General features: G+C 34.9%; 1 protein-coding gene across 7 annotated transcripts in view; it reads left to right on the top strand.

The window, feature by feature from the left end:
* ATP9B (ATPase phospholipid transporting 9B (putative)) overlaps positions 1–12,839 on the top strand; it is a 170,136-nt gene extending 157,297 nt beyond the window's left edge. For 6 of the 7 annotated variants that reach the window (XM_057424399.1, XM_057424401.1, XM_057424396.1 and 3 more), the window contains 10 exons: positions 1,580–1,669; positions 2,111–2,255; positions 2,586–2,650; positions 3,094–3,249; positions 3,400–3,464; positions 4,661–4,769; positions 6,871–6,928; positions 7,611–7,814; positions 10,235–10,267; positions 11,032–12,839. In XM_057424399.1, the coding sequence (XP_057280382.1) occupies positions 1,580–1,669; positions 2,111–2,255; positions 2,586–2,650; positions 3,094–3,249; positions 3,400–3,464; positions 4,661–4,769; positions 6,871–6,928; positions 7,611–7,814; positions 10,235–10,267; positions 11,032–11,168 (1,062 nt within the window). In that variant the 3' untranslated portion in view covers positions 11,169–12,839. The remainder of the gene's footprint in view (positions 1–1,579; positions 1,670–2,110; positions 2,256–2,585; positions 2,651–3,093; positions 3,250–3,399; positions 3,465–4,660; positions 4,770–6,870; positions 6,929–7,610; positions 7,815–10,234; positions 10,268–11,031) is intronic. The other variant, XM_057424397.1, reaches the window with a different exon arrangement.
* Positions 12,840–14,166: the final 1,327 nt, after the last annotated feature.

Below are 14,166 nucleotides of genomic sequence, written 5' to 3'. Positions count from 1 at the left end.
CATTACCTTGACTGGTAATAAGAGATCAGCATAAAACTGTGTTAACTTAGAAAGTTTTAAATTAATTAGAAAATGGATTTATACAGAATTATTTCTGTGGCTGCATTTGTTGCAAAGAACCACTAGATTAACGTAAGAAAATACCAAACACTAAAACTTTTATTTTAGTTATAAATTAGTAAATCAAAAATCATGTACTGTTTTGACTTCCAAAAAAAAAAAGCATTTTTTTTTAGCACTTTTCCTTTTTATCCTTAGAAGTCTCAGCTTCTTAATTTTGTAATGAAATTAACTGATACGTTGTTCTAGAGGTATTTGCAAATTAAAAAAGAAAATACCTCTGTTAGGTGAAAGGTAGAACAGAGAGGGCAATTACTGCTCCTCAGTGCGCACTAAGTGTTGACGTCTCTTAATTTCTGTAATGCAAAAAGTTTATAATGGGTCACTGAAACCCATGGTCCATTACAGTTGGCAGGGAAAGACACGTTTTAATTATGGGAAATATGGGAAATTTAATTATGGGAAAAGAGAAAAATAATCTGAATTGGGACACATGTATGGGGTTCTGTTTTCAGGTGCTTCTTAATGTAACTCAAATTTTATGTGTAATAAAGCCCGTTTGGAGGGGGAAAGGTCTTTGGACTGCATCTGATTCTGAATAGTAGTCGGCCAAAGGCAGAACTTCACGTTCAGTGTAATTAAGAGTCATCTGTTTTAAAAGCTATTTCATCAAACTGCTGACAGAGCCAAAATGAGAAGTGTAATCAGAGTTTGTGTTTTATTCTGTGCTTGCAATTTTGTCTTCCATGATAGCTCTAAAATACATTGATCTTTTATTGGAAAGAAAACCAAAACTGCAGTCTCCTGAAAATCTGCTCATAATTTACATCTCTCATGTTCTGTGTGTTCTAGTTCAAAATGTTCCAAAATCTATTTGGTAATCTTTGATCATTTTTGCATTTCACAGCTGCGACTTTCTGAAACAATAATTAAGTAAATTAAAAAATAAATACAAATTTATGATGTAGTTCTTTTGTATTATGCCACTTGATCCTGCTTGCATACTCATGCAAGATCCAAAAGGATTAGTAGTAGTGAGCATTTTTAGTGCCTTTTGAAATCTGTGCTTACTTACCCAAACTGCAGGAACTGTTAACATGAACGTGTTGCATTATTCTAAGAACATATTTTACTGGTATATAAATGTTTTGGGGTTTGTTTGGTTGGTTTTGTTTGGTTGGGTTTTTTTTGTCTGTTCTTCTTCTAGCTCTGCCAAGGTGGAAGGACTCAGGTCAGCTTGAACTTATGATATTTTAGTGTTATGAATTCATTAGTTTTTTAGCACAGGTTTACTTTGGTGAGGAACCAGTTAAGCTAACTACATAGACTTTCCTTGTTTGAGGATTACTTTTCACTCCATAAGATCCAAGGCTTGTAGTATCCCATGGTTTACATGGGGATAAAACACATGTTGAAGAACCAAGGCCTTCTGGGTATGAGTTCTCAAAACCTGATTTATTTAGGCAGGATTTTTGGAAGAATATAACAAAATCTCTTAATTGAGTGCTTTCTATTGAAGGTTACCACTCGAGGAGAGGCTCACTTAGAACTAAATGCCTTTAGGAGGAAGCATGACTGTGCCTTGGTGATATCTGGGGACTCACTCGAGGTAAGGAACTTGGTTTCTGTCATATTGCATTTATCTATATGCTTATGTTCAAAAAGCAAAGTGTCGATGCCTTCATGCTTTTAAACCTTTTTCCAGTATTTGCCCGTATTTAAGTTGTCCTTAGAGATACTTCTGTTTCTCACTGAGTGCTAATTGGAGGATATACGTTCTAAATGGGAAAATGTTAGTGGTTCTCTGGTCTCCTGTATCGTAACAGAGTGGAATTTGTATTCAGCATGCTGTTATCTCTTAACCCCAAACCATGTTGGATGCCACTTTAAAGTAATAAAGCTATAGTTAGGATAGCGTGGCTTTTTGTCTCCCAGATGGATGTTGTGCAAGCAAAACTTCATAAAAGAATTATTTATACTGTGTTTCTGTGTTAGATCACATACTGTTTTTTTTAATCATAAGTAAATGTGAATGTATCTTTTTATTTAGGTTTGTCTGAAGTATTATGAGCATGAACTTGTAGAGCTGGCTTGTCAGTGTCCTGCTGTAGTATGCTGTCGATGTTCCCCCACGCAGAAAGCTCATATTGTGAAACTGTTACAGCACCACACTGGAAAACGCACGTGTGCAATAGGTAACTGGTGGCACAATCTTCATTTGCAGTAGCTAAAGTCTGTCATCAACTTAAGCAGTAGATGGCACTGTTGAGAAGTAGTTGAAACAAAACCAAAGAGAGATTTCTTGATAACAGCCAGGTATTATGTAGCTGTAGCAGAAAATGCCATTCCACAAGAAAGATATGGTTATCTTCTTTATTCCTCAGGAACAAGTCTTGATTGCTAAAGTAATTATAATCCACAGATTAACTGTAAGAATTGAAAGGTATATAAGAGGTTTCTAAAATACTCTAAGGCCAGGACAGTAAAACCTCTGAAGAGCTGAATGTTGCAGTGGCATTTTTCAGGTGATGGAGGAAACGATGTCAGCATGATCCAAGCAGCAGACTGTGGAATTGGAATTGAAGGCAAGGTAATGTTGACAGTTTTCCATTGTCAAATATGTGCCACACAGTAACATAGGATTAGAAGTTTTATTCTTAAACAGTAGTGAATTGATAATTTCTAATTAAACTATGCTGTAAGACGATAAAAATGCTTAGTCTTTGAACTAATATCTTCCTTGCTTATATGTCCTTTATCTTCTTAAATACAAAAAGCAAGAAAAGCAGAAAGTGCCATAGGTATTTCTGTGTAACATTTACCTGAAAGAAGCAGGATAGAAGCTTAAACTTACTTGTTACAGCCGCTGTGTCTTAGAATACACAAAAAAATGTCCTTTGTGTCTCATTGCAGAGTTGATTTTTGAATCAGGAGGAAACTTAACTTTTAAAGTTAATTATCACTTAGAATTTTGAAATCACAAACACACATTTGCACTGCGTTTCATATTCGGAATATTTTTGTTTGTTCCAGGAGGGAAAACAAGCTTCCCTGGCAGCTGACTTTTCCATCACACAGTTTAAACATATAGGTAGGCTGCTGATGGTACATGGTCGAAACAGTTACAAAAGATCAGCAGCACTTGGTCAGTTTGTCATGCACCGAGGCCTTATTATTTCAACTATGCAGGTATTTAAATTTTTTCGTGAACAGTTAGAAACACTATGTCTGTCTTTGAAGTGTCACAAAATTTCAAGCAGTACTATTACTACTTCCCTTTAGCATAGTGTTTTGTATGTAGAATTATATTAAATATGTATAATTATCTGCTTTTTGCAGGCTGTGTTTTCATCAGTCTTCTATTTTGCATCTGTTCCCTTGTACCAAGGATTCCTAATGGTAGGGTAAGTCAAAACCAACAATTACGGTATCTGGTAACCATATATAGCAAACGAACTTGTTAAATAACATCATGTAGTTGGTGTCTGCCATATTTTTCATACATTTATCATTGGTAAGCTACCAAACCTGGGCTGAATCTACAAAGAAAAGTCAAACTAAGTTGAATATGCCCTATATGGGCTGAGGGAGAATAAAGTCTCATTCTCACTTCTCTGTAGAGAGGGATCTGTATAGCCGTAGATGAAGGTACCATATGACTTTTCTCACATACGGACTGAAAACAACAGAAGTTTCCCAAACCAGTTTCAGCTGTTACTCAGATTGTCATGTAAGTCTTAGTGAGAATCAGACTTTTTTTTTAATAATGGAGCTGAAGCTACTATGAAATTTTCTCTGAGAGTGCACTACACAAATCTGACACATAGATTTCTATTCAGGTTAATGTATGCAAAATTAGGAGCATCCTGGTCTTGTTGTAAAAGCTGCTTTAGTAATACAGTTTCCAAAGTCATACAGCTGAGGGATATGCATATATTCATGTTTGTCCTTGCTCTCTGCCTCTTCTGCCCTAAAAGATGCTTATATTGCTTGTAAACAATAGCAATCTAAATCGAAAGTAGCTTAAATCATAGTCAGATCAAGGTGTGATTACACCAGACTTTGCAGAGGCAAGCAGCAGACCTCTTGAAAATGTTCGTAATTAGTTTCAACGAGTTCTAGGAAAGTAGTACTAAAGTATACATCTGACTTGTGCATCCTAAAATACAAAGCCACTTACAGAGCTGTTAAGACTATCGTTCATCCACCTACTTTTAACATGATGTCTGGAATAGAGTGCTTGGGGTTTTTTCCTTCAGTTTTCATGCCAGTGTCTGTGGATTAATTTAATCATCAGTTCTTTGAACTAGTTGTCCAAAGTGTAAGTGCACAGGGAGAGTGGTAGCAGATAAGCTTGATACAGAAGAAATAAATCTGTTTCCTGGTTCTGAATGTATAAAAGCTCTGTAACGTCTCATAACTGGCAGCTCTCAGCAGCACAAGAGCAGGTTGCATGTGTAAAGCTGTTTTAGTAAGCTGCTTCAATACTGGGTAGAGCCAGTCTAATTCCACTTACATAAAAGTAATCATTGAGCTCAGTAGATCAGTTTAAAATCATATCATACAGAAGTGTCAATTTATGTTCTTTCCTTCCACCTAGGTATGCAACCATATATACTATGTTTCCAGTCTTCTCTCTAGTATTGGATCAGGATGTGAAGCCAGAAATGGCATTGCTATATCCGGAACTCTATAAGGATCTCACTAAGGTATGAATGTCCTTAGTGCTCAGATTATGAACAAAAACAAATGCTGAAATCACCACTGTGCAAAACTGGGAATTCTTACAGTCGTTTCCTTAAGGTATTCCATGCAAGATAGATGCACAACTAATATAATGCAGACTTTTGTACTATGAAAATTAGCCAGGTACCAACTGTTCCATTTAATTTAATACATTTGTTAAGTCACCAATGGTTGGACTGAAGTAAATCAAGCATGAAGGCGTGTTGATGTAAAAGTTACTTTCAGTCTGGCTGCAGGATCTCTGATCTGGAGTTATTTATACTTACTTTTTTCACAGTTCCTTTTTTCCTTTTTAAATGGTAGATTAATCGATGTATTATTTTTTTTCCCATAACCCCTAGAAATTACTACTGACAAAAAAAAAAAAGAGAGAATGTGGAGTAACTGGAGAGTAAAGTTCAGTGCATTGTCTGGGGAAGATGATGATCACTAAATGATTATGGATGAGTAGTGTAAAAAGTTATTTATGTGCTATATTTGACTCACTATTACAAGGTAATCTTATTATGAGTGATTATTACAACCATTTATGATCACGCTGCCTTAGTCAGCGTGACACTGAAGCTTACATATTTTTGTGCATCATTTTTCAAATTACGGACTCTAAATGCAAATCTCTACCAATGATATTCAGCTAGTGTTATTCAAACACATGCTGACGTGAACTGTAATTGTATTCCTAGGAATTGGCTTCTTTTCTGGGATATACTAGTGATGAAAATGCCTTTCTGATCTTTAGAAGAATAAGATACATCAGCACAAGTCATTGACACTCCAGCGCATGAAGAGAAAATTAGCAGGGTTCAGAGAGACAGGTGTGGCCAAATACCCTGCAGGACACACTGATTCACTATTACTGTTACTATGGCTCCTACAGAGTTATAGCTAGAAAAGCTGATGAAAATTTGAAAGTTAAGAGGGCTCCCTGCTTTCATCTGAAAATTATTCAAAGCCTGTTGTGCAACATTCTGTAGAAGCTCAGGAGTGATTTTCCCTTCCAGTTCCATAAAGGTGAACCAAAACACTTATTTCACAAATGTCAGTAATTGGGAGCTATGGATGAAGGTGGAACCAGTGTCCAGCACTCAAAGGAAAATGAGTAGACATTCATGGGAGGAAAAAAAATAAAAACTGAAAATAAATCTAATGTTTCTTCATGCTTGTACAAGATTTTTTTCAGATGTGTTCGGTCTGCCACCACCGTTCTAGACTATATACAGCATTATGAAAATGTCTTTAGCACCTTGCCGTGAACTGTCTCCATCCAAGAATGTATTTTAGCCTCAATTGAAGTAATAAACTCATCACTTTCTACAGCAGTGAACCACATTTATATGTAAAGTGCTGATTCTTGTGTGTTCTGGGCTGATCAGTTCTTTTGTGGCAAAATGGTTGCTTCATTTGCCATTTTATCCTTTAACTCTGTGGTTCTAAAATATTTCTTTAGCACCCTCACAGACTGCAAGTCATATGCACATGTACAGTATTTATTCTTTGATTTATGCATGTTTCAATCTATAACATTCACAATCACAAAAAGATTTAAAATGTAACTATCTCAGCAAGTAACTAGTACTAAATAGTTACTTTCTGAAAAGTTACAGTAGTTATGTGTTTATGAATGTAAATAGACAGTTTATCCAACATTTAGAATGACTAGTAACTACAGTCTTGTTTGAGGTTTAGGTCAGTAGGTACACAGTGGTATCTTTCTTGAAGACCACATTTTACAAAACAGACATAAAACTCTTTTAAATAAAAAATAAATTCATTTTACTGTAATTATCCCTCTGAAAACCAGCCAGAGCACTGCAAGCTAAAGTATCTTTGCCGTTTAAGGCATTAACTGTCCTACCCCAAATTTAGACTTTGTGTGATTTCTGTACAAGTTTGCAATGAAGAATCACAAAAACAAGTAGAAGCTTTTTAGCCTGTGTTACTTCAAAGACTCCTTATTTTACTTGTAAAGTCTCTCTAATGATTAACTTTTAAAAATATATGAACTGAGTGGATTAATATTTTTTTAAGTTGTGTCTTAATTGGCCTCTCACTTGTTTCCTTTAGGGAAGATCTTTGTCATTTAAGACCTTCCTCATCTGGGTTTTAATCAGTATTTACCAAGGTAGGAGAGAGTCCTAATTTTACTGAACTGAGAATTTTTTGTCTGCTTTCGCTAATACTGTTTTTCAGCTGCAGGTTGAATTCGCAAAGCTTAACATTTCATCAGCAGTTACATATATATTACTTTCTGTTTATCTTGTAAATCAATATTCCTGTAGTGTGCCAAGCCTGTTCAAAACACAGCACAGACTGGTATTTTTGTTGATCCATATCACCTAAAAAAAAATGACAGGTTTTTAATTAAATGCTAATCCAGAAAAATTTTAATGAGTGCTTATCACATTGCATATATTTACACAGTAGTTTTCTTTCATGGAATGACAGAAGCACTGTTGAAGAAATCTGAATTATGTGATCAGTTAAAAGTAATTACACTTTCAACAATATCTCATTTATTTGTAGCACTTGACAAAATGAGGTTAATTAACAGTTCATCAGATATATTGCACCTAAAAGGTGTTTAATAGTTTAATTTCTTTACAGCTTTACTTTGGTTGCTTTGCTTCACATGCACCAAGTACTGTAAATATCACTTCTTTTAGAAAGATCAGTCTTGTTACCTTATAAAAATTACTGGGCCAGTTTTCATAACAAGCAAACAACTGTTCAGCGGGTGGCTATAAAAACTGGTGCACCAAAATTTCATTGCACAGTGAATTGATAATTTTGTGTACCTTTCCTAGGTGGTATTCTGATGTATGGAGCCCTGCTGCTTTTTGAATCTGAATTTGTACATGTCGTTGCCATTTCCTTCACTGCCCTAATCTTGACTGAGCTCTTGATGGTTGCACTGACCATACGAACATGGCACTGGTTAATGGTGGTGGCTGAATTTCTCAGTCTTGGCTGCTATGTGGCCTCTCTTGCATTTCTAAATGAATACTTTGGTGAGTAATAGTGAAAGTATTTTAGCAAATAACTGGTTTGTTTTTTTTTTTTTCTCTCTTTTTTTTTTCTTTCTTGTCATTAAGAATAGGTGATGTTATGCTTTGTGAAAAAACAGCTTTCTCCGTAAGAAATAAGAATGAAATCAGGCCTAATGTTGGGTTGTAATATGCGCTTATCCTTTCCTCCTAGAATTTGACAATCTTTATTCCTGTTAGTATGATTTATCTAAAGCTTACTCAAGCCATGCATGCTTTTCCCATCCTTGATCTGATCTTCAAATGGATATGATTTTCAAAAATCAAGATCTTCACTGAGGTGATGAATTATTTGATATGCCAGACCAAGTGGACCTCATTAGATCTAATCCACAAGCTTAAAAGAGTTGAAGTATTGCTAGATTGAGAGGCAGAAGCCTGTTGGGATAGACACTTCATATAAGAATCATTGTTTCATAATTACATTAAGCTTATGTTAAACAGGCTTTGCTTTAAATTGCTGTATGCCATACTGTGTCTTAAGGTTTTGTGATTGTTCATAGGTCACAAAATGAAAGAATAATTTTAAACTGCAGAACTTTTAACAGTGAAGAATCTGAGCATCAAATTAATACATATGTCTTTTTATATCAAATTATCCTTCAGCAGAAACAACTATCTCAATTTGATTTTACAAATTTTAACTTTTACAGAAATACATATAATGATTTTGGTTATACCTCACAAGAAACCAGCTCCTTCTCTTTGTGATTTTCAGGAGCAGATGGCTTAGGAGGTACCCTTCTTCAGTTATCACTTCTCATAGCAGAATTAAACTTTGTATAGTAATTTCTAGGAGTCTTTTAGTTCTGCTTTTACTCTCTCATGTCCCAGGTGTTCAACACTAGGGTAGTGTATTTATATATTCTTAATCAGTAAATGCTTCACTGCCTGTCCCAGTGTTCTGTTACTTCCCAGATTTCTCGAGAGTCAAATTTTAATGAAGAAACAACCCTGCTGGGCTTTTTACTTGTATTGTACATTATTTCAGGTTTGCCAGAGTACATTTTTCTTTTCTCTGACACCAATGCACAGACTCTTTAAATAGAAATTACTGGGTTGATTCCTCAATGTCCACAGCTAGATTACAAATGAAAGGAGCAAGCACGAACAGATGCAGGTACTGGCTTTTGGTCCAAACTTCAGGAACTTTATAAGACAGAACTGGCTGCTTTATCTTTACAAGTCTTTAGTATTGGTGACAGCCGAACCTTCCATCCGTAGTAGGTGTTGTTCAGTCAGAAATACTGTCCGGTGATGTTCATAAATTTGTAAAAACTACAGGGACTTTTGTTTCTTGCAGACTTTTTCTGTAAAGGGGAATGCTTTATTGTCCTCATATATTTGCTGGACAAGTCCAAGTAGCTGAGTACATAAATGGTTGCATGGCTTCTTTGCAGCCTGGGGACTTAACTTCTGTATTTCTCATCATAAAGGGTACTGAAAAGGGTGCCATTTCATGGGCTTTTATAAAGATGTATTTTACTGTGTGATATTCAGCAGTTAATCTGAGGAAATGCATTTCAGCTAGTCGCACTGTTAATGCTTTACTCTTATCTGTCATACTAGAGCTGGAGAAGAGAACCTTTTTTTGTGCATGTAATGTAGTATAAACTTAAGTGATGGTTTACAGTTCAAGGTATAGCACAACTTTGTGCATCAGGGAAGACAATCCAGTCCAATACTGCTTGACTTCATCAGCAAATAAACTGTTTCTTTCAGTGATGTTACTTATAAGCATCATCTCCTCCCAACGAAATGATGCCGTGACAGGGCACTCAAATTAGAATTACAGAAATATTTGATACTGCTCTACAGTTCTGACTCATGGAAGTAAATCACTTTTCAGGTTTCCGAGTTAATTGCACTCAATCACCTTATTAGGCATGTCTCTGTAGTATGTTATATAGGCTTTTAGTATGTCTAAGCAGGCTTAGGCTAAAACTGTGTAACAAGTTTATACATTGAAATCTAATATACAAAGTATTTTTAATGAGTAAAGATGGAGCAGTAAAACATTTCTGCATTTTCTGAAGTGAATTTTAATTTGCATTAAACCAGTTCTGATCAAGTTGTTTACACAGTAAATTACACCTTGAAGTCAAATGCAAGAAAACTTCTTACCTACCTAGACTCTTAAAACATGACCAAATTGAAAACCTCTGTGTTTTCAAAATGATTGGCATAATTGCTGTTTAAAATGCTCTGGTTGTCATGTGAAATGTAATAATATTCTGTTTAATGCTACTAACATCTTTTCAATTTCCATTTGTGTAGCTAACCTGTTTGTTTTGTTGTTTTGTTGTTTGTTTTTTTCTTCACATAACTTTCTTATCTTCTGTAAATCTATCCTTTAATTTTCATTCTCCCTCTTTGTGAAACAGGTATAGGCAGAGTGTCTTTTGGAGCTTTCTTAGGTAGGTGAAGTTTGACTTGAAGTTTAAGTCTTTAAAAAGAGTAGTAAATTATTTGATCTACACATTTGTAAATAATGGAAAAAGAAAAAACAAAACAAAAGCCAACAAAACCCACACCAATTCTTCAGGTTACCTGGGTTCTGAGATCTTTCTGTAAGAAGTATGACCTGACCTGACCAAATACCGTCAAAGAAGAGTGTCACCATTCTTGTTAATGTCTGTCACAGAAAAAAATAGCTTTTCAGTGTGGCCTCTGGCAATATCACTACATTGTTTTACCCTTAAATTTTTGGGCTCTGGTTTAATCTCTAAGGCTTTAAGCATCATTTGGTCTAGTTGTGACAGATTCAGAGAAAAACAATCTGAATATGGAATAAAGGATCCAAAATGGTAGCAGAATTTCTGGTTGGAAGCTTGTATTATAGTAGGTAAAATCATTCTTACTAGTAGAAAAGTAAGTTGACTTTTTATTATGAGAAAATCTTGCTTTTAAACTGAGATTCTGTTTCCTCTAACATCATTTTGTGCTACAAAACAGCATAGGAACCACAAAGGAACTCTGAAGTTCCTCTCTAAAGAAAATAGTTGGCAAAAACAAAATGTTGAGGTTAACTTTCTCTTGTTTTGTTGTTTGGTTTGTTTTTTTTTTTAATTTTGCATGGTCTTGAACAATAGCATAAGCAAACAATTAACAGAGTTTTATTGACTTTGCACTATGGAAGTTTCAGCTCCCATTACTTATTTTACCTTTTCTGTTTCTGCAGATGTTGCCTTTATCACAACTGTGACCTTCCTGTGGAAAGTGTCAGCAATCACTGTTGTAAGCTGTCTTCCACTTTACATTCTCAAGTACTTGAAGCGCAAATTTTCTCCTCCAAGTTACTCAAAGCTTACCTCGTAAAAGTAATTGTATCCCTATGTTTTTTCACTTGCACCAGTCTGCAAATTGCACATTCACTGTGCTTTAATGTCTATGGGTTTCTGTTGGACTAAAGAAATTTGAAAAAATAAGTGATAAAGTGAATAGAGCACAAAAAGAGGTGGAAACATCTGACAGGTACAATAACACAGACATACACTAACAGGACTATCAGAGATAAACTAAATATTCTTCATGTTGATTTCTTTTTTTTTTCTATTTTCTGTTGCTGTGATTATAAAATAAAACTGAATTACCTTTGATTTGACAGTGCTTCTGAATGGTTTCATTGCTACTGTAAAGGATTTTTTCCTACTGTACTAATCTTCTGCAAATTGAATTGAAAGTTTCATTATTTATTACATAACTTCCCTTTTTTAATTATTACATAACTACCTAATTCAAGTTGTTTCCTTTAATGTCTATATATGGAAAAGTTCATTTGTCCATACTTACTAGAACACACCTAATACCTGTAAATGCCCATGTCTGTATTAGCAGCTATTATTCCTCATCAGACATTGAGTAATATGCACTATTTGAATTATGTACAGATGTCTGCATAGCACAGTATTATATTAGGAGCTGTTGTCCTATTCTGTTCTGCATTTCTGGCACCAGTTAATTACAGATCTGTGATGCTGACAGCAGTTCTTTAAATGCACATTACAGCCAGGTTGCACAAAAGCTGTTTAAAAGTTCAAAAGATAAATTCTGTACATAATTCCACTGCACCTATTGATCTGTACAGATATCAAAGACATGGCTGCTCAGTAAATATGTTTTAAAATTCTTATTCATTTTGTATTTGTAAAACTGCAAATAGTGTCAAAGTACATTTATATATATATGAGAAGTCCAGTAAACCTTGTATTAGCTAATATGTTTAAATTGCCTTGTAATCTGTTTACTTAGGTTACTCAGGTAAAAGAAAATAAGACAAATACATGAACATTATGGTAGTAAAAACTATCATTTTCCAAGCTGTAAATGTTATGTTTTTATAACTTATTTTGGGTGCAGACTTGTTGAAAAAAAAAAAAATCAAAACATTCTTGCTTGTTGTAAAATGTCAGAGTTGAGTATTTTGGCTGAGTTATGACACTTTACAGCAGTTGAAGATTTGTTCCAGAAACTCATATACTCTGATACAATCTGAAGGGTCCAAATCTTGCGTTTTGTGCTGGAAAGTAGGATATACTATTTTAGTTTCCCATCATGATAAAACTTTGCTTTCTCAAGAAGTACATATAATGAAGTTGGCATAGTCTATTAATCAGTGGAAAGGAACAGCATAATTATCCATGCTTTATTGGTTAAATGTTTATGTGTGTGTTTTTAAAAAACACTTAATATGGATTTCATTTTTATGTTTGACTTTATGCCTTTACAACATAATTCTTTGTTTAGTCTCCTATAACTTTGCCCATATGCCATTATTATATTGGATGAGTAATATTTGAGTGATAAATATAACTACTTCCTGGGAGAGCAGAGGAAACTGCTCAGAGCTATTTGGACTCCACCCCGCTCCATTAATTTTTGTTTTGAAAGCTTTTCTTACCAGCTATTTATCTGCCTTTTTTTTCCTTTTTTTTTTAATTTTCATTCCTCATTATAAAAGCAATAAAGCCTAATTTCTACCAAATATTATTAATGGCTATATGTATTAAATAAACTACTGAAGTAGTGCTTCTTTTAATTACACAACATTGCAGGCTAGTTTGCTCTGTCCCTCTGTAGTCTCACTTCTACAAAACTCCCGCAAGATGTCACTGTTTCTGCATACTAGCGGAAGCCTTTCTTCATTTCATGTGGTTTTGGCACAGTACTCCTGGATTGTATTTTTAGTTTAGTTGGTCCTGTGATATTTTTTGTTGCTGGTTTGCTTTAATTTCCTATTTCTCCACAATAAGTGGTAATTACTTTTAATCAATTAAGAAAAGTCACCAGTGTGCAGTTGTTCTGAAACATAGATGATGTTTTCTTCAGACCTTTTTGTCCTAAACATTGTGACCTCACAACCATATGCGTAAGATTCAATAGATAAGCAAAAGCTTAGAGCTGGTCATCCTTCATCTATACGTCGCGTCTTTGACATTAGGCAGAAAAGGAGTAAAAAATCAGAAATTAAACTAGCAGTATAAAAGTGATAGTGTTACTGTAATACAGCTTAGTGTTACTGTAATACAGCTGTATGAGATGTAGTGTACCCATGTGTGCAGAATTTAGAGTGTACGCATATTAATCCTCATCATTAAAACTGTGAGGTTAGTGTGATTGCAAATGTATAGATTCTACACACTGGTACATGCCTTTCCAAAGTGGAGTCAGTTCTCTAGAGTGCCTGCTTTCTTGGAATATTTTCAGTATTCGGCAAAGGGTCTAGCTTCATCTAGCACTTCATTTTGAAGACTGAAGAAGTCTGATTCAGGTGGCTTGCCTTGCTTTTGAGGTTCAGTCACTGTTAAATCTATGTATACCCGGAAAGTCTGCGTTTTCTGTTCATTCATGTCACCCAGCCACAGCCCTGTACAGGATAGTGCTACCATATCACAGTGGCTTACAGCTAACAGTATCAATACAGAATTTAAGAATTGTAATATGACATTTTTCCGTAGAAAACTTTACTGTATTATGAGCTTCGGTACAAAGTAAGCTAAATACCATCGCAATCCCTGGCTCTTAAAACAGATTAGAATGTAACATTTCAGGTGTGCAGGTGAATAAATTATTTTTTAAGGTTCTAATTCTGTTGTTGTTTCACATCAGTGTATGTCAGGAGTAAGTCTGGAGCACCAGATCAGCTTACATAAACACAGATTTAGGCCTTGGACCTGCAAGTTCCACCCACAAGGACCTTAGCTGTATTTGGTATTAAATAAATATTTACTTTTGTGAGCTGCTGTGTCAGATAGCAGATGTATTTCTGAAATGGTAATCATGTTGCCTTGAAAACATACTTGGAAACTAATTTCAG

This window comes from Pezoporus wallicus, unplaced genomic scaffold, assembly GCF_028554395.1.
Source record: "Pezoporus wallicus isolate ANWC-B61680 ecotype Strahan unplaced genomic scaffold, APGP_CSIRO_Pwel_v1 contig_5485, whole genome shotgun sequence".
Lineage (NCBI taxonomy): Eukaryota > Metazoa > Chordata > Aves > Psittaciformes > Psittacidae > Pezoporus > Pezoporus wallicus.
This window is presented reverse-complemented; position numbering and strand designations above follow the sequence as displayed.